We start from the raw sequence: 27,354 nt of genomic DNA, 5'->3' as shown, positions 1-27,354 counted from the left end.
TTTGAATTTTCTCTAAGAATCTCCTTTTTATTCTGACCTGGCTGCTGTCTTTTGTTCATAAAAGTATGTTACGTTCCCATTAAAATGGTTGATGGTTTTGTTTTTTGTTTTCCAGTTATGAAAAACCTCCTCCTGGGCTTATCAAGGTTAGTGTGAAGTTTGTACTCTTGGTTATTCCACTAGACATACTTATAGACTCAGTAATGCATTATGAAAAATGGTTGCATGACATTTAAATGCCCTTTTATGAAAAGCCTGTTTCTTTCCTGCAGATGACTGAGGGGTCATAATTTTTAGTGTTGTCACAAGCCTCTGCCTTTGTGGAAATTTCATCAGCCATGTTTCCCTTCCGTGAGGAACCAGTGCAGGCCCACATGGGTTCCTTGGCCGTGGCCCCCTTCTCTCTGACTGGGGAACGGCATCTTTAAGCTCAGCTGCCTCCTTTTCTTGTCAGCCTTACTTGGCTCAGTCCCTCAGTCCATCCTGTGTTGGTTTCTTGAGTATCAGCAGCTCAGAGACCAGTCAACTCCGAGGAGACCCGACAGCTCATCCAGTCCAGCTCCCCGGTGGAGGCATCCTTCCTGCAGCTCCTGGCTACGGCACCAGGGTGTGTGCGCACGAGGGAGACTTAAAGTGGCAGGCCACGGCCAAGAAAACTTGCTTTCGTAACTCTCAATGGAGAAAGATTCTTCGCCAAGCGCAGTGGCACATGCCTAAAATCCCAGCACTTTGGGAGGCTGAGGCAGGTGGACCACCTGAGGTCAGGAGTTCGAAATCAGCCTGGGCAACATGGCAAAACACTGTCTCTATTAAAAATACACACATACAAAAAAATTAGCTGGACGTGGTCGTGCACATCTGTAATCCCAGCTACTCAGGAAGCCAAGGCAGGAGAATCTCTTGAACCTGGGAGGTGGAGGTTGCAATGGGCTGACATTGCGCCACTGCATTCCAGCCTGGATGACAGAGCAAGACTGTCTCAAAGAAAAAAAAAAAGATTCTTAAAAACCATCTTTCTATTGAAATTTAATATTCATGGAAACTTGAAAAAATTACAGCATGCATGCGACTGTAAAACATGATAGGGGCCTTCAGGGTATAATAAGCTATTGTAGCATAATATGCCATTTCTATTATTCCAGGAAGCCTGGTTTACTTTAATTCATACATCTTGCTTCATTCTACATTTTGAGGTAGTGAAACCTTTTTTTAAAAAACCTTAGAATCTAATTTACATCAAAATTTGGAGCTCACCAGTCATTGCTATATAAGGACAGATTTTTCTGCTTCACCAGTAACTTTTCTCTAAGAACAGCTACATTGTTTTTGGTATAGTTCTTCTGGTACATTTGTTTCCTGTTTTTTCGATCAAGTGTAACTGTCTTTCTTTCTAGTTTTGAGGGGTAATTAAGATGACGTTGGCACCTACAGCCCAGGAAAAGGCCAGGTGAGGGTGACTCCTAGGGAAGCAGGAGAGAATCCCAGTGCTCTCTTGCCATGCTGTTTACACCTTGTTCCCTTTGTTTAGGAAGATGAGGCTAAGCCAGAAGATAGCATACCAGATATACCAGGCAATGAACACGCCAGGGAATTTCTGGCTCATGCACCAACTAAAGGACTTTGGTTGCCACTGGGGAAAGAAGTCAGAGTTATGCAGTGTGAATGTGGGAGAGTTCCCCTAATCCATGCAACTTACATGCCGCAACTTACAAAGCGCGTTTACTTCTTTTATTTAACTTGTTCTCACCACAGCCCTCTTAGAGCCAAGGCATGTTCTCTGTCTTCTAGATGAGGAAACAGATGTGTGTATGTCAGTAAGTGGTCCCAGGGAAGACGTAGAGCAAAGCTTTGACTCTAGGGTTCCTGATTCCAAGTCCAGCATTCTTTGCTCAGGACTGTCACTGCCTTGGGAGTACACTCTTCGGTGTTACTCCTGTAATAGAAAGGACTTTCTGGAAAGTAATAGGAAGTAAAGAAAGTAATAGAAAGGAAATGCCATGGGAGTGAGGGATGCATTAGAGAACGGGTCTTTTTGGGTCTTGCCTCTGTTGGGCACTCTCTATCAGTGGTGCTTTGTCCATGTAACGGAGAGAAGCTACCATGGGAGGATGGGTCTACACAGGTGGAACTCTCTGTGCGCATGCCCTGCCCCTCCATTGCAGTTAACACATTCGAGAGCGTACGAAATTACTCTTCCATTGGGAGGCCGAGGCGGTGGATCATGAGGTCAGGAGATCGAGACCATCCTGGCCAACATGGTGAAACCCCGTCTCTACTAAAAATACAAAAATTAGCTGGGTGTGGTGGCGCATGCCTGTAATCCCAGGTACTCGGGAGGCTGAGGCAGGAGAATCGCTTGAACCAGGGAGTCGGAGGTTGCAGTGAGCTGAGATCACGCCACTGCACTCCAGCCTGGCGACAGAGTAAGACTCTGTCTCAAAAAAAAAAAAAAAAAAATCAGTCTTCCAAAGAGTCAAGCTTTTTTAGTTGGTTGTTTTGATGTTTATCTCCACATCTTAACCCCATAGTTGCATTGTTGCTCCATGATTTTTCAAGTTTGGTCATTTTCTGATGCCTCTGTACAGTGGAAGATGAGTATGTAGTTCTCTCTCCTGCTCTCACCACACATGTGTACCCTTTTATATCTCATTTTCCTAGTAATTATTATATCATAAACTTAGTTAAATAAGTCTTTGGTATTTACTATGATTATGACCAGAGGTGAGCTGTATCTTGCAAAATGTGTCCGCTCAAAATGTGTACTGTTTTTATTGTTTTTGAGTTTTTGTTATTATTATTATTGTTTTTGCTTTCCATGTACTGATCTGTAATTCAACCTCAACATTTTTCCAAGCTTCAAACTTAAGACCTTCAATGTATATACTTGAGATGTTCTGTCCATTTCATCTTACTGAAGGTGGTTACTCCCATGTGTATCATCCAGGCATCTCCCTTTACCAATATATGATGGACTGAATGTTTGGGTCTCCCCATAATTCGAATGATGAAGCCCTCATCTCTAATGTGATGACATTTGGAGATGGGGCCTTGTGAATTAATTAAGGTTAAATGAGATCATGAGGTTAGGGCCCTCATGATATGATTGGTGCCCTTTCAAAGAAGAAGTTCTAGAGATCACTCTCTCTTGTGTAGGCCCAGGCTCATACATACATTCTCGCTCTCACTCTTGCTCTCTCCTGTCCTATCCCTACCCCCTTGTGCCATGTGAAGACAAAGTAAGAGGGCTGCCATCTCAAGTTAGGAAGAAAGCTCTCACCACAGACCTACCTTGCTGGGACCCTGAGCTCAGATTCCAACCCTCCAGAGCTGAGAAAATCAATTTCTGTTGTTTAGGCCACCTGGCACACAGCATTGTTACGTTAGCCCAAGTTGACTAAGACACCATCATTCTGCAGGTTCCTTTAGCCTCTCTCCTGTGTTGGATCACCCATTTTCCTATATCTGGAGTGTTCTTTGTTACTATATTCTGTTCTTATGGTATAATGAATCCTAGGGCAATTTCCTTCCAAATGGGTTTATAGGAGGTAGAATTTTTTTTTTTTTTGAGACAGGGTCTTGCTCTGTTGCCCAGCCTGGAGTGCAGTGGTACCATCTTGGTTCACTGCAGCCTCGACCTCCTAGGCTCAAGTGATCATCCCTTTTCTCAGCCTCCCACGTAGCTGGGACTACAGGCATGCGCCACCACACCTGGCTGATTTTTTTTTCTTTTTTTGAGACAGAGTTTCAGTGTTGTTGCCTAGGCTGGAGTGCAATGGCGCGATCTCGGCTCACTGCAACCTCTGCCTCCTGGGTTCAAGCAATTCTCCTCTCTCAGCCTCCTGAGTAGCTGGGCTACCGGTGTGCACCACCGCACCCAGCTAATTTTTGTATTTTTTGTAGAAAGAGGGTTTTGCCATGTTGCCCAGGCTGGTCTCAAACTCCTGGGCTCAAGCAATCCACCCACCTCAGCCTCCCAAAGTGCTGGGATTACAGGCATGAGTCACCATGCCCGGCCCCTAGAATTTTCATTTTATGTTTTTTAATTTGCTAGGATATCACATTCTAAGTTAAAAGTTTCCTTTAGATTTTGAAGGCATTGCTTCATTTTCTTGATTTTCTAGAATAGCTATTGGGAAGTCCAAAGTAATTCCAATTTTTGATCTTTCCATAAGGCCTTTTATCATTGCTTTGTTTTTTATTTTTCTTCTCTGGAAGTTTATAGCATCTTCTCATTCCTGGTGTTCTAAAATTTCACGGTGGTGAGCCCCTTCAATCTGGAATGCAGGTCTCTCAATTTTAAGAATTTTAAAAATTCTTTTCTCACCTCTGTGTCTGCAGTTCTATTCTTCAGATAGGCACTATCCTAGCTTACACCAGTTTAGCCCTATTCAGGGTAGCAGGGACTACACAAAAGTGTTCTTTTTAGGGATCAGCGATTATTAATTAGGGTCATTTTAGAGAGTGGCTGCCACAGTATTCGTGTTTTTTAGTGAAAGATGAAAAGTTGATTGGTAGCCCTGAGTGCCTGAGTAGGGCTTGTTGATCCCCCACTGCAGGGTGATTTTCTAGGTAGTTGGTTGGGGAACATCTGAGTTCAGTTATCTATTGATTTTTCTTCTTTGGGTGGCTTGTATTTTCCCAGAGAAGGCTCCCACGTGGAAGGGAAAGCCATGCTGTGAGTGTTCTGGGAGCTGAGTGGAGGGAGTCTGGGAAATCTGTCACTGGTTTTCCATTCATTCGTATGATCCTCTATGTCTGTTGCAGCAACTTCCTTAAGACCCACCTGACGTCTCCGTGGCCAGGGAACCTCTGTTATACCTTTTCCACATGCTAAACAAACTTCTGCCCAGACTAAGGAGAATTGCCTATGGACATTTAACCAATCCTCCTGATTTTAACTGCCCCTTCACCTCCAGAAGTATCTGGTGCTGCCAATTGCTGAGCTTTGGAGGTTCTGCAAGTAGAAACTGAGTCGGTTCTCAGATTCTACCCTCTGCTGGCTTAGACTTCAGTTTTCTAGGATCTGCTATTCTTTTAGTATTCATCTATCTGCATTATAACATCCCACGTTTTTTCATATGTGACTCTTTTATGGTTTCCCAGTCCTTCTGTGTTTATGGCTTTTTAAAAAAGGATTTTTGTGGTTTATTTTGGATCACTCAAAATCACCCTCAAATAAATGTATAATGCAGTGATTTTTAGTAACTACCAAGTGTGTGCAACCATCATCATAAATAAGTGTTAGAACATTTTCATCCCCTCCTTAAGATCTCTCAACCCATTTCCAGTTCATCCCCATTGATGCCCTAGGCAACGATTAGTCTACTCTCTTAGTGAATTTGGCTTTTCTGGACATATATAAGTGATCTGACTCTTTTCGTTTAGCATGTTTTTGAGGTCCTGCAATGGCATCATTTATTATTTCCTTCTTCTGCTTATCTTTGGTCTGGGTTACTCTTCTTTTTCCTGATTTTTATGATAAAAACCTAGATTATTGATTAAGACCTTTCTTCTATTATAAGAATTAGAAGCTATAAATTTTCTTTTAACCACTATTTTATCGGCATTGTGTAAATTTTGATACGTTGTGTTTAAATTTTTTTTTTTTTTTTTTTTTTTTTTTTTTTTTGAGATGGAGTTTCGCTCTTGTTGCCCAGGCTGGAGTACAATGGCATGATCTCGGCTCACCGCAACCTCCGCCTCACAGGTTCAAGGGATTCTCCTGCCTCAGTCTTCCCAAGTAGCTGGGATTACAGGCATGCGCCACTATGCCTGGTTAATTTTGTATTTTTAGTAGAGGCGGGGTTTCTTCATGTTGGTCAGTCTGGTCTCGAACTCCCAGCCTCAGGTGATCCACCCACCTTGGCCTCCCAAAGTGCTGGGATTACAGGCGTAAGCCATCGCGATGGCCTGCTGTGTTTTAATTTTCTGACATCCCCTTTGACTCATGGATTGGTTACGCATGTGTTATTCAGTTTCTACATACTGGATTCTTCAAATTTCCTTATATTGTTGCTTTGTAATTTGAGTCCATCCTAGTTAGAGAATATACTTTGTATGGTTTAAATCCTTTTAATTATATTAATTCTTGTTTTATGGCCTAATATAGGGTCTCTGGATAATGTTCCATGTTGACTTCAAAAAGTGTTTATTGTTGGGTGGTAGAGTGTTTTATAAATAACTGTTAGGTTCAATTGATTTATATTGTTGTTTAAGTCTTGTAATTCATTGCTGATCTTCTCTCTAGTTGTTTTATCCATTATTGAATGAGGAGTATTGAAATCCCTATTATTGTTACACCGTTCTATTTTCCCCTTCAATTCTATCAGTTTGTGTCTCAACTATCTGGCACTCTTTTGCTAGGTTACATACATATTTATAAATGTTGTATCTTCTTGATGGATTGACCTTTTTATCAATACAAAATATCCTTCTTTGTCTCTGGTAACAGTTTTTGTCTTAGGGTGTATTTTGTCTGAAATTATCGGAGCAGCTTTAGTTCCCTTTGGGTTACTGTTTGCATCATATATTCCTTTCCATCGTTTTACTGCCAACCTAATTGGGTCTTTAAATCTACAGTGTGTCACTTATATCTAGTGCTTGGATAGCATTTTTCCTTTTTTTTTTTTTTTTTTGAGACAGGGCCTCTCTGCTGCCCAGGGTGGAGTGCAGTGGCACAATCACAGCACACTGCAGCCTAGACCTCCCAGGCTCAAGCAATCCTCCCACCTCAGCCTTCTGAGTAGCTGGAACCACAGGTGCTTGCCACCATGCCTGGCTAATTTTTTAAAATTTTTTGTACAGACGGGGTCTCACCTTGTTGCCTAGGCTATTCTCAAACTCCTGGGCTCAAGCAGTCCTCCTGCCTTGGCCTCCCAAAGTGTTAGGATTACAGGCATGAGCCACTGCACCTGGCGGATAACATTTTTATCCATTCTATAAATCTCTGCCTTTTGATTGAAGTGTTTAATCCATTTGCATGTAATGTAATTACTGTTAAGGTAATTACAAACCTATGCACATGGTTTTGATTTTACCAATTTTAGTATTAATTAGAAAAGTGGTTCTCCCACTTTGATATTTCTACAAATAACCAGTAAATCTTTTAAAATTCAGGTTATATGTCCATATCAGGCCCAACCCAGAAATACTGAATATCCAGTATTTGAATATCCAAAATACTGAATACTAGATATTCAATATTTCTGGGTTGGGTCCTATACCTTGCTTTCCTAACAACCTTGCTCATATTGTTGAATTTGCTGGTCCATGGACCACACTTTGAATAGCTGGGATCACCTTTCCATAATAAGAGGATTTTGAGCGGAAATGGTATCTTCTGGATATCTATACATCAATGCTTGTTCCATGGCATTTCACATCCCTTCAGCTTTGCCATAAAGGCACATATTAGTTTGAAAGAGTATAGTCCTTCTTCCCCAAACTTTAAATGGTGAGGGAAATAAGGATAGGGATAGCTCACAGGCAATCAATAGAAATCTACAAACTTAGGCCAGGCACGGTGGCTCACACCTGTAATCCCAACACTTTGGAAGGCTGAGGTGGGGTGATCACGAGGTCAGGAGTTCAAAACCAGCCTGGCCAACATGACGAAACCATCTCTACCAAAAATATAAAAAATTAGCTGGGTTTGGTGGCATGCATCTGTAATCCCAGCCACTTGGGAGGCTGAGGCAGAAGAATTGCTTGAACCCAGGAGGCGGAGGTTGCAGTGAGCCGAGATCGCACCACTACACTCCAGCCTGGGCAACAGAGCGAGACTCCTCTCAAAAAAAAAAAAAATCCACAAACTTAATTTTTTTCAGTGGTTTCCTGCATTCAATCCTCAAATAAAAATAAAAAGAGAAAAACTTTCTTGCCCTGTCACTACGTATTTTCTGTAGTTGCCAGCATAGAGCAAACTTGGCTGAACTTACCTAAATCCCTCTTCATGCTTCCCGACCTAGTTGCTTAGAATTGCTTAATACTCAAACACAGGGTCTCATTCACCATTCCCATACAATTTCCTGATTTACACCACATCCAGATGGTGCTGAGAGGATATGAACAGGTGAGAGAAGTAACAAGGATCTCATCCATTCTTGCTTCGCTCACCACTTCCTTTTTCTCAGAGGTCAATGCCTGATGCCAGGTCCACTCACTGAAATTCCACGAAGACTGGAATTTGTTGCCTTGGAGCATGTATATACATTCTCTTGTTATTCTCCTCCCAGTTCCTCATCAGGACCTTCTGTTGCTTCTAATAGTTAACCTCTTTAAATAGCACAGTTTCCCTCTTCTGCAAGTAAAGTTGCAGTAGGGTTCTGATGGCATTAATATTTTAAAAGAACTTGTGATTTTGTTTACTTAAAAGTGAGGGATGTGAACAGATGTCGACTCAACCTGAGAAAGAAGGTATTTGTTCTAGTGACTAAATTTATAAACGAGATTCAGAGCCACTTGATTAATAGAAGATATTTACTTTGAAAAATACAGCGAGATACACTAAAAAAAATTGACCTTTTGCAGTACTTTTCAGTGGATTGCTTCATAATTTCTTGGTGTTGGAAAATTAATTCCTAAAGCACAAGATTAAAGGATGCTTGGGTAAGCAATTAGTTTACCTGTCTTTTCTGGGACCTTACACGGTTCATCCATGATTGCATTTTCTTTTAGAATTGGAGTTTAATGAATAAAAACTTTAATATAATCTACTGATTCTTTATCTCACTAAGGTGAAACACTCTTATCTTACAGAAATATTTCCCCTTTTCTTTGCTTTTAGGTTGGCATTGCAAACGGTATGGTCACCGAACAGGCTACAAAGAATGCCCTTTCTTTATCAAAGACAACCAAAAGTTAGAACAGTTCACAGTAGTAAGTAAAACCATACAATGTCATTTTACCTTAATCAGAGATGGTGAATATTAATCCGATAGTCACCAGCGAACTGAATGTTCACATAAATTACATTCCCAGAAGCCCTTTGGCCAAAGCGTCTGCTGTTAACTATACCTCTGTTAAATTGCATTTGTAAGACAAATTTAGCTCTTTAAGAAAAAAACTAACATTTATAAACGTGTTCTTTGCTTATACATTGGGACAGTGATTCTTTTTCTGAAGAAGACATTGTTCCCTATTCAACTCCCCTTTTTAAAATTTATTATATAAAAAGTCATGTCTCATAACTAAAATCAGAGTTTTAGTTTCCCAGTCTTTTTTTTTGTTTTTTTTTTTTTGAGACAGAGTCTCGCTCTGTCACCCAGGCTGGAGTGCAGTGGTGCCATCTTTGCTCACTGCAAACTCCGCCTTCCAGGTTCACGCCATTCTCCTGCCTCAGCCTCCCAAGTAGCTGAGACTACAGGCACCCGCCACCATGCCCGGCTAATTTTTTGTATTTTTGGTAGAGACGGGGTTTCACCATGGTCTCGATCTCCTGACCTCGTGATCCACCCGCCTCGGCCTCCCAAAGTGCTGGGATTACAGGCGTGAGCCACCGCGCCTGGCCTAGTTTTCCAGCCTTTAAAGAGTAGATGTCTGTCTATTATAAGCTAGAATTGTGTATATTTCCTCTTAAATGACAGTTAGACAGATCTATCATTAGCATCATCTATCTATCATTCCCCACTTTAACATAGAGTCACCTCCCAGAGGTGTTAATTCACTGTTCAGTAACTACTGCCAAGTGAAATATGCTGCCTTGTGGATCTACTGGAGTGATCAGCATACACTTGTCCCTTGGTATCCATAGGGAATTGGATCCCAGTATCCCCTGGGATACCAAAATCCACAGGTGCTCAAAGTCCCTCATATAAAATGGTATAGGCTGGGTGCAGTGGCTCACGCCTGTAATCCCAGCAGTTTAGGAGGCCTAGGCAGGTGGATCACCTGAGGTCAGGAGTTTGAGACTAGCCTGGCCAACATGGTGAAACCCCAGCTCTACTAAATATACAAAAATTAGGCTGGGCACGGTGGCTCACGCCTGTAATCTCAGCACTTTGGGAGTCTGAGGTGGGCAGATCACCTGAGGTCAGGAGTTCAAGACCAGCCTAGCCAACATGGTGAAACCCCATCTCTACTAAAAATACAAAAATTAGCCAGGCGTGGTGGTGGGCACCTGTAATCCCAGCTACTTGGATGGCTGAGGCAGGAGAATCACTTGAATCCAGGAGGTGGAGGTTGCAGTGAGCTGAGATCATGCCACTGCACTGCAGCCTAGGCAACAGAGTGTGACTCTGTCTCAAAAAAATAAAAATACAAAAATTAGCCAGGCATGGTAGCACATGCCTGTAATCCCAGCTACTTGGGAGGCTGAGGCATGAGAATCGCTTGAACCTGAGAGGCGGAGGTTGCAGTGAGCCAAGATCATGCCACTGCACTCCAGCCTGGGTGACAGAGTGAGATTTTGTCAAATAAAAGAAAGTAGAATAGCATATAAGCTGTGGACATACTCCTATATATTTTAATCGTCTCTAGATTACCTATAATACTGAATAAAAAGTAAATTGTTGTTAAACTGTATTGTTTAGGGAATAATGACAAGAAAAAAGAGTCTGAACATGTGTAATATAGATACAACCATCCTTTTTTTTTTTTTTCAAATATTTTCAATCCTTGGTTGAATCTGTGGACATGTAACTCTTCAGGATAAAAGGGCCAGCTATATATGAAACTGAAGTCAACAGACATTCTTTTAACATTTTAAGGCATTTAAAGTTTTGTGTTTTTGTCTTAATCTGAAAAATAATTATTCTAGATCAAGCACTTTTAGGTGAAATGTCAGTTTTTACAGATAGTATAAAACAAAACTTGTTGATAAATCTCAAAAATTTAATGTACTTCTTTTTGACTTAGAAATTCAACTTCTAAAAATTTACCCTAAGGATATAACAGAACATCAATTTATACAACTCTATAAGCATAATGTTCATAATTATGATTTTTTATTTTATTTTATTTTATTTTGAGACAGAGTTTCTCTCTTGTTGCCCAGGCTAGAGTGCAGTGGTGTGCTCTCGGCTCACTGCAGCATCCGCCTTTTGGTTTCAAGCAATTCTCCTGCCTCAGCCTCGCAAGTAGTGGGGATTATAGGTGCCCACCACCACAGCTGGCTTATTTTTGTGTTTTTAGTAGAGACGGGGTTTCACCATGTTGGTCAGGCTGGTCTCGAACTGCTGACCTCGTGATCCACCTGCCTCAGCCTCCCAAAGTGCTGGGATTACAGGTGTGAGCCACTGCGCCCTGCCCATAATTGTGAATTTTAAGTCACTTTCAGTTATAGAATACAAGAATACAGTTTATTTGCCTTATTAAGCAAAATGAAGACCTCATAGTCAGGCTTTTACCACCAAGTCCAATCTTGCCTCCCTCCTGAGAGTGGGTTTGCAGCAAATAGCTTGATGTGTATATTTCCAGACTTCCCTGGGGTATGTAACACGTATTTTTGAGTACTTATAAATGATCATTCCTATGTATCATTTTGCAACTCATTTGTTTTGCTTAATTCTATCTTTTGGTCTAATCCAATAGAACAAAGAGAATTACCTCGGTATTTCTAAACTTGAGTACTGTTTTATAGTACGACTCTTCCAGTTTATGCAGTTATTTCCTCATGAAGAATATTATTTCGTGTATTTTCTCATTGGGAAATTCTTTTTATAGCCTTAATGAGTTATCAGTGATATGACCCTTAAAAGGATTAAAACATGTTGAGCGTGTGGCTACATCAAACAGTAAAAGAAAAATGTTTTCTGTAACATAGGGGTTTAATTTTATTTAACTAACGGTCCATGAAGCCTAACCAAACCTTAACCTTCTCTGTCCCTTAAGGCACATGAGGATTTCATGTATGACATCATACGAGACAATAAACAACATGAAAAGAATGTAAGGTGAGGTTGTCCTGGTGATAGTATCTATTTAAAGTTTTAACTTATATAAAGTTGGAAAAAAACCTTCTAGCACTAGGAGAGTGATATAGTAAACATGGCACTTCAATTGTGAAATATTTATTGGGTAGGAGTCATGGCTGACAAGACCAGTGTTGGGGAATCAGCAGGCCAGCCTCCTCCTCCTTGGGTTAGCTTAAAGCTATAGGCTTGGTCCAGTTCTCTGACCACTGCAGTTGATATTAGCAACCCATGTTGTGCTGTCTACTTTCATGGTACAATTGGTACTTTGATGTAATTCAGTTTATCTCCTCTAACATCTTAAGGATCTGAGCTTTTGTTAAAAATTATACCTAGACAAGATTAGAGAGTGAATAATTGGGAGAGTTTGTTTTTTCAAACTGGTTACATTAAATTATAATTGTTGAGGATGTAGATTATCTATTAGGAAACTGAGTAGTTGGGGAATGGTTTAGTAAAGTATGCGTCTGTTAGAATTTATAATTGTAAGTACTGTGGGAACCTACAGAAATGACTAGGACAAGGAAAAGAATACAAAAATGGCTTGTACACTGGTTACAGTCACATAAACATAGGCATTCAGGTGAAGAAGAATGGAGAAAACAGGTAAAAATAAAAATAAGTACTGTCTTTGTGATGTGGTTATTCATGATCCTTCCATACTGCTTTTGAATGACATATTTATCTAAGAAACTGTTGTAAGTTAAAGCTAAAACTCACTGTTCTTTGATCAATTTTGAGTGTTTAGGATACAGCAGTTAAAACAGTTACTGGAGGATTCTACCTCAGATGAAGATAGGAGCAGCTCCAGTTCCTCTGAAGGTAAAGAGAAACACAAGAAAAAGAAGAAGAAAGAAAAGCATAAGAAAAGGAAGAAAGAAAAGAAAAAGAAGAAAAAACGGAAGCACAAATCTTCCAAGTCAAATGAGGGTTCTGACTCAGAGTGACAAGGATGTGACTTGTTCAACATTCTCTTCTCAAACACTGACCAAGGAACAGAGGAAGATGCAGTCAGAGAAAGCAGCAGGATAGAGACGCCGAGAGAGGAGTATATGTGGGTCACAGCAGTGAGCTCCCACCCGCCTTGCAGTGAAGATGTGACCCCAGGAGAGGGAGTGTCTCCTTCCAGGTGCTAGCTCTGGACAGCAGCTGATTTTAGGCAGGAAAGTTTCTTCATCGTTGTCCTCCCTGCTGGTCACAGGAGTTTACGATTCCTTTGAAGTGTCTCCCGCAGGGTGGCAGGACTGGGAGAATCTCTGAGGCGTGTCTTCCAGGCCCTCCCACAGCTTGTGCCCTCCACAGTGTAGACTTGAACACTTGGCCTCATGTGATCCTTCCACCTTGGCCTCCCAAAGCATTGAGATTACAGGCGAGAGCCACTGGTTGGCTAAAATATTTATATTTACCTGACATGATTTGTTGGTTTGGGGGCTAGGGAGTTCTTAAAACAACAATAAAAAATCTTCTGTGGCTGCATTCTACTTCACTTGCTTTCTACTGCCAGAGTCCCATGATTTTCACAGAGTGACTGACTCAGAAAAGGTTTAGGAATATAGGGGGATTTCTGTACTAGGTCAGGTATCCACATCCCAAAATCCATCCCTCCCTTTCTTCCTCTTCCTGTTGCCTGACCACAGCCCACCTGTGCTCTTGTAGCTGAAACTAGGCCACAGTAGAGGCATCTCAGGAGGCCAGGGTGTGTCTGCAGCTGGAGGAGAGGAAGTCTATCCTTTGCTGCGCCAAAGTGAAGCCGGATCTTGCTCATAGGCAAGTGTGTCCCTCTGTGGCTAGCACTGGTCTCTTGCTGCTTTAGGCACTCAGTCAGGGTCCCAGAAACTCACTCCCATTTTCTGCCACTTTTCATGGAGTTTGGATTGCACCTCTTTAAGGAACAGCCAAGCCAGGCCCAGACTGACCCTTCTTCAAGTCTCATCAGTCAATGCTCCTGTTCTTGGCCTCGGAATACCACCTCAGGAAAACAATCGGTTGAGATTGGAATGGCCAGGACTTAACTATTTCTGAAAACTGTAAGGCCAGTGGATTCAGCCTTGCCTTACACTTATCCTTGTCATGCAGAACACAGGCCATCTGTCCTCTGCCATATGCTCAGCATTTCTTACCCAGGTACAGCCGGTCCTCTTCTTCCAGGAATTGGCTACTGTCCCTCTGCAATCCCATTCATGATAAAAGCATTCTTATACAACACAAAAGATGCTGCATCAATGATTCTCAAACCTCCAAGACATCCAAATCAACTAGCATGCTTAAGATGCAGATTCCTGTGCTCGACTCACCAACTTCCAGAATTTTCCATTCCCTAGGTCTGAGGTGAACCTGGGAATCTGCCTTGCTAACAAATGATGCTGACACTGTTGATTTGGGGACCCCACTTGGGGAACCTGGGCTCTAGATCTCTACCCTCTTACTGAAGCCTTCTTCCACTTCCTGCTTTAACTGGAATCCAGCTGTCCACCCCTGTAGCCCTTGCAAAGTGAATTGTCCCTTTTCCCTCACTCTGTTTTTTTCTCCTCTGTTTCTAGCCTAGATTCCAAGGAACATCACTTTGGCCTGTCATCTCCCCTGATCTGTGATCCTTTTGTCCAGTTTTCCCCAAAGAAGCATCAATCAAAATCTTCTGCTTTGCTCCTATAGACAGACTACAGGGGAAAAATCCCAGAGCCCCTACAAATCCATCTCCAAACTCAAATGAGAACTGAGCTCAAAAAGCCCACTAGCAAACCAAAAGTGTGCTAGCCACCCACTTAAACTTTCTTTTTCAGACATCTCTTTCAGATATACATTTTCCATTACTATCCAGGGAGACAAAATAAGCCCTCAAACCTCCCTTCACTCAGACATTGTATGATGAATGTCAGACATCCTACTGATATGGTTTGGATGTTTGTCCGCTCCAAATCTCATGATGAAATGTAATCCCCAGTGTTGGAGATGAGGCCTGGTGGGAGGTGTCTGGATGATGGGGGCGGATCCCTCATGAATGGGTTAGTGCCATCCCCTTGGTGATGAGTCAGTTCACACCAGATCTGGTTGTTTAAGTGTGAGTGGCACCTCTCCCTCCCTCTTTTGCTCTGGCTGTTGCTGTCACCATGTGATATGCTGGCTCCTCATTGCCTTCCACCGTGACTGTAAACTTCTTGAGGCCTCACCAGAAAGATATTCCAGCACCACACTTCTTGTACTGTCTGCAGAACCTTGAGCCAGGCAAGTGTCTTTTCTTTATAAATTACCCAGGCTAAAATGGCATCATGATTTCTCCCACTAATCTTCAGACTGTTAATAGGATGCACTTTACTCCTGTGACTAGATTGTGTTACCAGTACAAGGAAAGGGAGACCACCTGGGTGTTCCTAACCAAATCATGAGAACCCTCTGGAACTCGATTTGTCCCTGGCTGTTAACCAAAGAGGAGGTCAGAGAGTCCAAGCCTGTGAAAGATTCCACACATCATTACTGGTTTTAGAGTTGAAGGGGCCACATGGTGAGGGATGCAGCAAACTCTCATCAAAGGTTCCTGACTAACAGCCAGCAAGGAAATGGAGCTCTCAGTCCTACAGCTGAAAAGATCTGCATTCTGCCACCCTCAATGATTCTGGATGCATATTCTTACCCAGATCCTCCAGATGGAAGCCCACCTCTGCTGACATCTTCGGTTGGGGTTTGTGAGATGCAAGGTCGAGAACCCAGTTGAGCCTGCTCAGGCTTCTGACCTACACCACCGTGAGGTAATCTGGTGGTGGTTTTGAGCTTTTACATTTGTGGGAAAGTGTTAATGCAGCAACAAACTGATCCAGAGGTTTAATGAGCTTTCCCTCCTCCTCTCAGGCCAGTGCATCACCTATGCTCTGGACCCCACCAACAGCCAGCAGTAGGGGGCAGTGGCTGGAGCACTGGCCCTGCATCCAGACTGCCTGGCTTTGAGTCCCATCTTTGCTAGCTGTGGAGTTGCTCCACCTCTCTGTGCCTCCGTGTCCTTGACTAATCATGTCTACCAGACTTCTAGTGAGAATAAGGGGACTTGATATCCATAAAGCATTTAGAGCAGGGTGTGGCACATCTCAACTCTAAATGAATGTTACCTGCTCCTGCTGCTACTGCTGTCACCATCATCTAATCCTCAGGGAGCTTCCTCCTCCTTTATCCCATGTCACTCACGTCTTCAAACTCTTCCTTTCTATTGTGATCTTGCCCCAGTATTTAAAAATTGTTTTGGCTCATGCCTGTAATCTCAACACTGGGAGGTCGAGGTAGGTGGATCACTTGAGGTCAAGAGTTTGAGACCAGCCTGGCCAACATGGTGAAACCCCATGTCTACCAAAAATACAAAAATTAGCTGGGCATGGTGATACACACCTGTAATCCCAGCTACTCGGGAGGCTGAGGCAGGAGAATCACTTGAACCTGGGAGGCGGAGGTTGCAGTGAGCAGAAATTATGCCACTGCACTCCAGCGTGGGCAACAGAGTGAGACCCTGCTCCCCCAAACCCCACCAAAAAAAAAAAAAAACAATTGTTTTAAAACTGTAAAATACATGCCCGTAAGGAGTTCACAATTCTGAGCCACTGGAGAATAAAAAGTGAAAAGGGAGTCTACTTATGATGCTTTGATACGGTGCTCCAGATCCTGATCAAAACGCGTTAGCAAACACACACATGTAAATGCACGGTTTTTGGTTAGCTTTACATAACTGATAGACACTAGTAATACTGTTCTGTGACTTCATTTCACTCACCGTATGTTGGCAATCTTACTGCTCACTACAAGCTTCAAATGGCTACAAAATTCCTTGGTTTGAATGTGCCATGATTTGTTTAACCATTAACCTATTTATCAGAATGCAGTTCTTTCCCATTTCTCATTCCTACAAAGAAGACTGAAAATAAAAATTTTTGAGTAAATATCTTTTTTTTTTTTTTTGAGACAGAGTCTCGCTGTGTCACTCAGGCTGGAGGGCAGTGGCACGATCTCGGCTCACTGCAAGCTCCACCTCCCGGGTTCATGCCATTCTCCTGCCTCAGCCTCCCAAGTAGCTGGGACTATAGGCGCCCGCCACCACACCTGGCTAATTTTTTGTATTTCTAGTAGAGACGGAGTTTCACTGTGTTAGCCAGGATGGTCTCGATCTCCTGACCTCGTGATCCGCCCACCTTGGCCTCCCAAAGTGCTGGGATTACAGGCGTGAGCCACCGCACCTGGCCTTGAGTAAATATCTTAATGTATGTATGCAAGTATTTCAATAGAATAGTTCCCTAATAATGGAATTACATATTTTAAGTTTGACAGATTCTACCAAATTACCCTCCAAAAGAGTCTACCAATTTACCCATTCTCTTAGAGTATATAAAGTGGCCCATTTCCCTATCCAGCAGCATTTAAACAAGCTCAAGTCTCCCTTTAAAAGAAAAAAAAAAAATCCGGAGGCCACGCACAGTGGCTCATGCCTGTAATCCCAGCACTTTTGTAGGTCAAGGCAGGAGGACCATTTGAGCCCAGAAGTTTGAGGTTACAGTGAGCTATGAGGGCACCGCTGCACTCCAGCCTGGGCAACAGAGTGAGACCCTGTCTCTGAAAAAAATAAAATCCTCCTTTGATCCCATGTCTCTATCTAGCACTTTTCTCTCCTTTACAGCCGTTTTGTCAACCTTGGACTCATTTATTTTAGGAACTGAATAATTCTAAGTGGTAGGGTTCGATTCTGTGCATTGTAGGGTATTGTGTGGCATCCCTGGCTTGTAACCACTTGATGCTACTAGTACATCCTCCAGTGGTAGCAACTAAAATTGTCTTTGAATATGCACCTGCAAAAAAATAAAATTGGTCCCTTATCTTACACTATACACAAAAATCCGCTCAAAATGGCTTAAGGACTTAAACTAAAATCTGAAACTGTAAAACTCATAGGAGAAAACAGGCCTTGGCAGTGGCTTCTTGGATATGACATTGAAGGCACAGGTAACAAAAGCACAAATAGACAAGTGGGATTGCATCAAGCTAAAAAGCTTCTGCACAGCAAAAGAAACATCAACAAAACAAAAAGGCAATACATGGAAAGGGAGAAAATGTTTGCAAACCATAAATCTAATCATGGGTTAATATCTACAAAATATAATAAACTCTTACAACTCAATAGCAAACAACCAGATGACCTGTTTATTATAACAATAGGCAAAGGGCCAGGAGTTAGAGGCTGCAGTGAGAGACATGATTGCACCACTGCACGCCAGCTGAGGCAACAGACCAAGACCCTGTCTCAAAAAATAAAATTTAAAAAATAGGCAAAGAGCTGGATGCGGTGCCTCACACCTGTAATCCCAGCACTTTGGGAGGCCGAGGTGGGTGGATCACCTGAGGTTAGGACTTTGAGATCAGCCTGATCATTATAGTGAAACCCTATCTCTACTAAGAATACAAAAATTAGCCGGGCATGGTGGCGTGCGCCTTGTAGTCCCAGATGCTTAGGAGGCTGAGGCGGAAGAATTGCTTGAACCCAGGAGGCAGAGGTTGCAGTGAGCTGAGATTGCGCCACTGCACTCCAGCCCGGGTGACACAGTGAGACTCCGTCTCAAAAAAAAAAAAAAAAAAAAGCAAAAAACTGAATAGACATTGATTCCAAAGAAGAATGACCAGCAGGTATACGCAGAGGTGCTCAACAGCAGTAATCATTAGGCAAATGCAAATCAAAATAATAAGGAAATATCACCTCACACCTGTTAGAATGACTGTTTAAAAAAAAACCCAGGCCGGGCACGGTGGCTCACGCCTGTAATCCTGGCACTTTGGGAGGCTGAGGCAGGCGGATCACGAGGTCAGAAGATCCAGACCATCCTGGCTGACACGGTGAAACCCCGTCTCTACTAAAAATACATAAAATTAGCCAGGCGTGGTGGCGGGCACCTGTAGTCCCAGCTACTCAGGAGGCTGAGGCAGGAGAATGGCGTGAACCCAGGAGGCAGAGCTCGCAGTGAGCCGAGATGGCACCACTGCATTCCAGCCTGGGCGACAGAGCGAGACTAGGTCTCAAAAAACAAAAGAAAAAAGAAGAAAACCCAAAAGATAACAAATGTTGGTTAGGACGTGAGGAAAGAGCCCTTAGACACTGTTGATGGGAAAGTAAAGTGGTGCGAGCACTGTAGAAAACAGTATAGAAGTTTCTCAACAAATTAAAACTAGAATTACCATATGATCCAGCAATCCCACTTCTGGGTATATATCAGAAGGAATTGAAATCAATCTTGAAGAGATATTTGTACTCAGGTTCAGTGCAGCTTTATTCACAGTAGCACTGACATGCAAGCAAACTACACATCCATGATGAGTGAATGGAGAAAGAAAATGTGGTCTATGCATGTATAATGGAATATCCTTTACCTTAAAATAGAAGCAAATCTAGCCATTTATGACAACATGGATGAACCCAAAGGACATTATACAAAGTGAGATAAGCCAGACACGAAAGGCCAAATACTCCATGATACCACTGACAAGATGAATCTAAAATAGTCAACTATTTGAGGCCACAAGTTTTGACACCAGGCTGGGCAATATAGCAAGAGCCCATCTCTACAATAAATAAAAGAAAAATTGGCCAGCTGTGTTGGCACATTCCTGTAGTCCCTGTTACTGGCAAGAAAGCCCTAGGTGGGAATGGCTGAGGCCTTTGTTGTGATTGTCTCAGAGCCCAACTTCTCCCTCTGCCCAATCACATTCCCTTTGCCCTCTGAGATGTTATTCCCAAGAACACCCATGTGAATTTTCCCACAATCTCCGTCTCAGAGTCTTGTCCCCACACATGCAACCTGCCACAGGAGTCCAACAGCTTCCAAACATAACCAGACTTTTCATCTAGCCTCTAGGACAAAGGTCCAACTATGGGCAGAACTACAAAGCAGAAGTATCCACTGATTGGCCCCATTCTATTTTTGTGCTTCTTATCCACCTACTGTCAATTTTTCCAACCTTCTAGAGTCCTGACGTCTTCCTACTGTAAAGACAGCCCCAGTCCATTGAAGTAACTACTAAGTACTACTAACAGAGTCAGTTTTTTCCACACTACTTGTACTGCTATTGTACAAGTGTTAAAAAGGCAATCAGATTCAATGGCTTCACACCAACACATTAAGGAAAATCCACTCCCTTTCATCTTGCCATGTAATCTAAAGAAGTAGGAATTGGATGGTTTTAATAGAAGGCGGAATGCCTTTCCAGATCCTACAACAGAAGCAAGGATGTTGGGTCACCTATAATCAGGAAGCCTTCACAAGAACCTCACTATGGTTTTCCTACTCCAACCTTCCGTGATTCTGGCCAACTCATTCCTAATCTCAGCCTCTGTACATCGTGTTCTGTTTGGTGTGGAATGCTGGTGGAAACAGGGACAAGGCCAGATGAGTCCTCTAAGGTTAAGACTACATGATTCATTCTGCAAGTACCTGGGTGTATACTCTGCACCAGGCTTCACACGAACTACTCCATGGGGATGCCACAGGGGCTACAATAACCACGGCCCTAAGGAACAGATGGAGTCTGGTTGAGGACAGAATTGAGGCCGTGAGTCTCCAGAGTCATGTCCTGAAATAGGTTATCAAAGTGTAATAACAGGTGCTATAGGATCATAGCAGGGTCACCTAATCTAGCCTTGGGTTAGAGAGGGTTTCCTGGAGTCTCTAAACCAAGTACTGAGGTAGGTACTACTTAGGCAAAAAGTGAGGCCTTCTCAGGAGAGCAGCTTTGGAAAAGCTCTTATCTTCTGCCTGCCTTTGGGATGTCATCTGGCAACACTGTTATCACTTCTCACCATCTCCTCAAACCCTATTTTAAGGTGCTCGGTTAGGACAGTGAGTTATAGCATAGCAGGGACGTCTTCATCACAGCTTAATTTAGAGGTGACATGCAGGGGACCCATCCATGTGCACCACCATCCTTTTCAGTCTACCACCCAGGGAGTTCTTGGAGGCACCTCTGTCCTCTCCCACATATACAACGCCATGAATCCAACAATAGCATGTTCTTTCAGATAACCTTGGTATACCCCTCAACCACACTACACCTTTTTGGCGCCTAGTCACCAACTTAACCTCTAGTATTTATTGGAAGATGATTGTGTCAATTGACTTAAGTCCTAGGTTCTGAGTATAAAGAAGTTGTGTTTATGAAACAAACATTTCTTTGTTTCTAGAGTGTACAGTGGTTGAAAGGGAAGAATATATGATACTCCAAATCACTGCTGCCCACATCTGTCAGTGTTATTATCAGTGTTACGTGTCAGGTCTTTATTTGTAAAAATGAATAGGACATAGACCCCATCCCCAGGGCAGTTCCCATCTGTCTGCAGTTCATCCCTCGGCTTGATTTGACCCCATCATTTCCCCTTAGCTAAGCCTCCCTGGAGGTGAGGCAGAAGTACATATGGCAACATGCATGATGGGTATTGATTTGGTATCAGTGATAGAGTCACTTTGGGCGAGAAGGTAAAATGGCTTAAGAATCACACAGACATGCAATTCCATTTACTATTTTAAAACTTCTAGTTGAGGCCGGGCGCGGTGACTCACACCTGTAATCCCAGCACTTTGGGAGGCCAAGGCAGGCAGATCATGAGGTCAGGAGTTTGAGACCAGCCTGGCCAACATAATAAAACCCTGTCTCTAAAAATACAAAAATTAGCTGGGTGTGGTGGTGCACCCCTGTAGTCCCAGCTACTCAGGAGGCTGAGGCAGGAGAATTGCTTGAACCCGGGAGGTGGAGGTTGCAGTGAGCTGAGATCACACCACTGCACTCCAGCTTGGGTGAAAGAGTGAGACTTCATCTCAAAAACAAACAAACTTCTAGTTGAAAAGGTTTTATATATCCCATTATTTAACTTGTTCACTGGTGTACCAGAGCTTTGTTAGTTGAAATGAAGAAAGATCTTCCTAACATGACATTGGCATTAGTAAAGTCTTCCTTCAGGTGGAACTCAGCAATTTGTTTCCTAGGAAATAACGGAAATCAAAACATTTTCTGAAATATCTCATGTAATAGATGCAAGATAAGTTATACAGAGAATTACTATCAGTGTATCTTTAGTTTCCATTTTATAATGAAGCTAAAGGCCTTATCTTGACATTTTGCCTGAATTTAGTTAGTCTTTATGATCACTGCAGGGCAGAAACGGCCTCTGAGTCAAGGGACTGCTGTTTAACAGCCCAGCACAAGGGCTTGGAGGGTAGCAGGGATACTCAACACCAAGACTCTTTCGTGCCACTTGCTCTCTGACTGGATGAGCTAAGCTTCCAGTACTCACCTCTAAACTGGGACATTGTAATAGTGAAGTCACTGGGATAACTTACAAAATCCCATGTAATCCATGATAAGCAAGCTGGACACTTGCACAGGTGTGCCAATAGAAAAGGGCTAATTGAGGCCCAGGCATGTTCAACATGGAGGCTCCATCTTCCCTTTTCTTTGTCACCATGTGTACAGTAAAGGAACAGGCAACATGGTGCCAGCCAGGTAGAAAACCCATCTGCATAATAAAAGATTAGGGTGGGGCAGCCAGCTTCTTTGTGTGCTATGCAAATAACACACCTGGTCAGATCAATCTTTCATGCCCTATGTAAATCAGACACCACCTCCTCAAGCTCATCTATAGAACCTTCTCCATTTCAGCCGGGCACGGTGGCTCACACCTGTAATCCCAACACTCTGGGAGGCTGAGGCGGGTGTATCACGAGGTCAGGAGTTGGAGACCGGCCTGGTCAACATGATGAAACCCCGTCTCTACTGAAAATACAAAAAATAGCTGGGCGTGGTGGCAGGCACCTGTAATCCCAGCTACTGGGGAGGCTGAGGCAGGAGAATCATTTGAATCCGGGAGGCGGAGGTTGCACTGAGCTGAGATTGCACCATTGCACTCCAGCCTGAGCAACAGGGCAAGACTCCATCTCAAAAAACAAACAAACAAAAACACCTTCTGCATTTCATTGCAGAAGTAGCAACCCATTTTCTCCGGGACCCCTCTCTGTGCAGAGAGCTTTTTCTTTCGCCTGTTAAACTTCCAATTTTTTTTTTTTTTTTTTGAGACGGAGTTTCACTCTTGTTTCCCAGTCTAGAGAGCGATGGCACGATCTCGGCTCACCACAACCTCCACCTCACAGGTTCAAGTGATTCTCCTGCCTCAGCCTCCCCAGTAGCTGGGATTACAGGCATGTGCCACCAGTCCAGCTAATTTTTTTGTAATTTTAGTAGAAACAGGGTTTCTCCATGTTCATCAGGCTGGTCTCAAACTCTCGACCTGAGGTGATCCACCTGCTTTGGCCTCCCAAAGTGCTGGGATTACAGGCGTGAGCCACCACTCCTGGCCTGTAAAACATTTTTTTTAATGTAGATGTTCAACCAGGTAAGGCAATATATCCAATAGGTGTACTAAAGGAAACTTGTTCGGAGTGAGCAATCAGAACCAGAGCTTCAGGACGTAAAAATCTCAATTTTAATAGAATTTCATGTTCAGCAATAGAACTGCATTATATGAGTGGCTTTCATATTAGTTTTCAAAGTTTCACATGAAAGATCCACCCATACATGGTGGAACTTTTAACAGTAACCTAAGGTCTAAGAATTATTCTACATCTCTGTACTGTCTTAGGGAACATTTGCTTTCACCCTTTTCGTGTGTATCAACATCAGATCCAAGATTCTTTTTTTTTTTTTTGAGAGAGTCTCGCTGTGTCACTCAGGCTGGAGTGCAGTGGTGTAACCGCAGCCCCGACCTCCCTGGGCTCAAGTGATCCTCCCACCTCAGCCTCCTGAGTAGCTGGGACCACAGGCATGCACCACCACACCCAGCTAACTTTTGTGTTTTTTTGTAGAGATAAGGTTTCACCATGTTGCCCAGGCTGGTCTTCAACTCGTGGGCTCAAGTCATCTGCCCAGCTCAGCCTCCCAATTACAGGCATGAGGCACAACATCCAGCCCAAAATCAGATCCAAGATTCTTTTTTTTTTTTTTTTTTTTTTTGAGACGGAGTCTCCTTCTGTCGCCCAGGCTGGAGTGCAGTGGCGCCATCTCAGCTCACTGCAACCTCCATCTCCCGGGTTCACACCATTCTCCTGCCTCAGCCTCTGGAGTAGCTGGGACTGCAGGCACCCGCCACCACGCCCGGCTAATATATATCCCAGCACTTTGGGAGGCCGAGGCGGGTGGATCACGAGGTCAGGAGATCGAGACCATCCTGGCTAACACGGTGAAACCCCGTCTCCGCTAAAAATACAAAAAATTCTCCGGGTGGGGTGGCGGGCGCCTGTAGTCCCAGCTACTCCGGAGGCTGAGGCAGGAGAATGGCGTGAGCCCGGGAGGCGGAGCTTGCAGCGAGTCAAGATCGCGCCACTGCACTCCAGCCTAGGCGACAGAGCGAGACTCCGCCTCAAAAAAAAAAAAAAGAAAGAAAGAAAATTACCGTCTCGCAGATAGAATGAACCTATCTGATACGAATGCCAGTTTTCCTATTTCAGAAAAGGGGATGCAAGTTTACCTCTACCCTGAGGGTTTTTAGCTGAGCCTGATAAATTGCCATAAATAAAAAAAATAACAAGAGAAAAGCATACAAATTTATATGTTTTAAATGACACGGTGAGGTAGGAGGTGGGATTCCAAAGGCGAGGCTCAAATAGGGGACCAGATTGAGGAAACTACTTTCCATAAGACACGCCCACTAATGTGCCATGTGAGTTTACCATTGCCATGGCAACACCCAGAAGTTGCCACCCCTTTCCTGGTAACGACCCTACCACCGGGGTTGTTTTCCTAGAAACGTCTGCATTACTTTTCCTAGAAACTTCCGCATAATTCACCCCTTAATTTGCATATAATTACAAGCAGATGTGAACATGACTACAGACCTGCCTTTGAGCTGCTACTCTGGGCACACAGCCTGCTGGATAGCCCCACTCCACAAGGAGCACTGCTTCTGCTGCTGTGCGCCGCCGCTTCAATAAATGTTGCTGTCTAACACCGCCAGCTCACTTTTGAATTCTTTGCTGGGTGAAGCCAAGAAACTTCCTGGGTTAAGCCCCAATTTTGGGGCTCACCTGCCCTGAATCATTTAGAGCCCTCATAAGGAAATGAACACCCAGAGAAGTGGCGAAATCTAAATGCTTTTATATTAAGTTGAATAACGAGAGGCAGTTGTAGAAAAGTGACTAAATTATGTGTGGATGCTACAATATATATATACATACATATATACACATACATATATATACACATACATATATACATATATACACATATATACATACATATATACACATATACACATATATACACATATATATACATATATACACACATATATACACATATATATACACACACACACACACATATATTATATATATATGTATATATATATATATATATATATTTCGAGATGGAGTCTTGCTCTGTCACCCAGGCTGGAGTGCAGTGGCACGATCTTGGCTCACTGCAACCTCCGACTCCCAGGTTGAAGCAATTCTCCTGCCTCAGCTTCTCGAGTAGCTGGGGTTACAGGCACCTGCCAAAACAATAATTATTTTAACAAGGTCATTTCTACTGAATTTTCTCAGCTATGATGTCCCATTGAAGAATGTTTCTTTTCTCCTCGTACAAGGAGGGCATCTTTCATGTGGGAGTTCTTATTTCCTGTGTTCGGGAAGAAAAGAGATCAGGGTGCCCTTCTTGCATCTGCTGTTTTTCAAGTAGCTCAAAATAATCCTTATACTAAAGTGGCATATTTTGGTGTGGCATATTCTGCCTCTCTTCACAGTAAATAACTTTTTTTTTTTTTTTTTTAGATTAAGTCTCGCTCTGTTACCCAGGCTGGAGTGCAGTGGCACAATCACAACTCACTGCAGCCTTGACCTCCTGGGCTCCATGATCCTCCCACATCAGCCTCCCGAGTAGGTGGGACTGCAGGCACACAACACTATGCCTGGCTAATTTTTTGTGTCTTTTGTAGAGATGGTGCTTCACCATGTTGCCCAGGCTGGTCTCAAACTCAGGCAGTCCACCTGCCTTGGCCTCCCAAAGCGCTGAGATTACAGGTGTCAGCCACCTCACCCAGCCAATAACTTCCTTTGAAAAATAATTTTTTCCCCTTCCCAGCCCCTCCCCTGAAAAATACTTTTCAGTGGCAATCACATCTTTGAATTATGAATGTATTACAATAAATGAAGTAAACTGTTGGTTGAGGACAGTTGTATTTATAGATCAGAAGTGCTGGCCGGACGTGGTGGTTCACACCTGTAATCCTAGCACTTTGGGAGGCTGAGGTGGGTGGATTGCCTTTACTCAGGAGTTTGAGACCAGCCTGGGCAACATGGTAAGAACCCCCTCCATCTCTACTAAAAATACAAAAAATTAGCCAGGCATGGTGGCATGTGCCTGTGGTCCCAGCTTGGAAGGCTGAGGCAGGAGAATCTCTTGAACTTGGGAGGCGTAGGCTGCAGTGAGCTGAGATCACTGGCACTGCACTCCAGCCTGGGCGATGGAGTGAGACTCTGTCAAAAAAAAAAAAAAAAAAGTGCTGGGAAAGATTCTTGATATTCTCTTCATTTACTTGAGAAATAACCTCACAGTTTCAGATTTTTTATTTCTCTAGTTTTCACTGAATGTATATATCATTTTTTCATATTATTGTCACTACTTTTCTGTCACTGAAAAATGTGTGTATTCATGTATACACACACATATTTTGCTAGAATAAAGTTTCTATTATAATAATTGTATCTGAACTTCTTTTTTTTTGAGACAGAGTCTCGCTCTGTTGCCCAGGCTGGAGTGCAGTGGCGGGATCTCGGCTCATTGCAAGCTCCACCTCCCAGTTTCACACCATTCTCCTGCCTCAGCCTCCGGAGTAGCTGGGACTACAGGCGCCCGCCACCACACCTGGCTAATTTTTTTTTGTATTTTTAGTAGAGACGGGGTTTCACCATGTTAGCCAGGATGGTCTCGATCTCCTGACCTCGTGATCTGCCCGCCTCAGCCTCCCAAAGTGTTGGGATTACAGGTGTGAGCCACCACACCCAGCCTGTATCTGAACTTCTAATAATTAGGAGAGAAAATATGAAATTTGTGGATATTTGTAACATGCAGATCCTTATCAGGGATTTCACATGTGACTGAAAAATTAGCAATAAATGGCAAGTGGAGGAAGCAAGTATATTAAAAACATAGCTGACCCTGTTTAAATTGCTATATTTATTTATTTCATCTAAGGACCATGATCTTCCAATGGCTGCAGGAAAGAAAAATAATTAGCAAAATAACAAATAGCCTTGTTTATAGTCTGGGCAAGATACTTTAAGTTTTAAAAATCTATTTATGCCTTGACTTTCAAATTATGTTTTAAGGTAAGAATAAGGTTCAGAATTTGATTATTCATCATAATATTGTATTATCACCATTTTAT

The 27,354-nt window shown here is 42.9% G+C and overlaps 1 protein-coding gene across 7 annotated transcripts in view; it reads left to right on the top strand.

Annotated features, from left to right (window-relative positions):
• LOC100984062 (retinitis pigmentosa 9 protein-like) overlaps positions 1-17,523 on the top strand; it is a 30,665-nt gene extending 13,142 nt beyond the window's left edge. For 2 of the 7 annotated variants that reach the window (XM_034963914.3, XM_034963913.3), the window contains 3 exons: positions 116-146; positions 11,830-11,891; positions 12,658-13,385. In XM_034963914.3, the coding sequence (XP_034819805.1) occupies positions 116-146; positions 11,830-11,891; positions 12,658-12,856 (292 nt within the window). In that variant the 3' untranslated portion in view covers positions 12,857-13,385. Of the gene's footprint in view, positions 1-115; positions 147-8,785; positions 8,878-11,829; positions 11,892-12,657; positions 13,386-14,449 lie in introns of those variants that run through there. The other 5 variants (XM_034963918.3, XM_034963915.3, XR_010112581.1 and 2 more) reach the window with 5 other exon arrangements.
• Positions 17,524-27,354: the final 9,831 nt, after the last annotated feature.

This window comes from Pan paniscus, chromosome 6 (genome assembly GCF_029289425.2).
Source record: "Pan paniscus chromosome 6, NHGRI_mPanPan1-v2.0_pri, whole genome shotgun sequence".
In the NCBI taxonomy this organism is placed as follows: Eukaryota; Metazoa; Chordata; class Mammalia; order Primates; family Hominidae; genus Pan; species Pan paniscus.
Note: the sequence above shows the minus strand (reverse complement) of the source record. Positions and strands in the feature narration are given on the sequence as shown.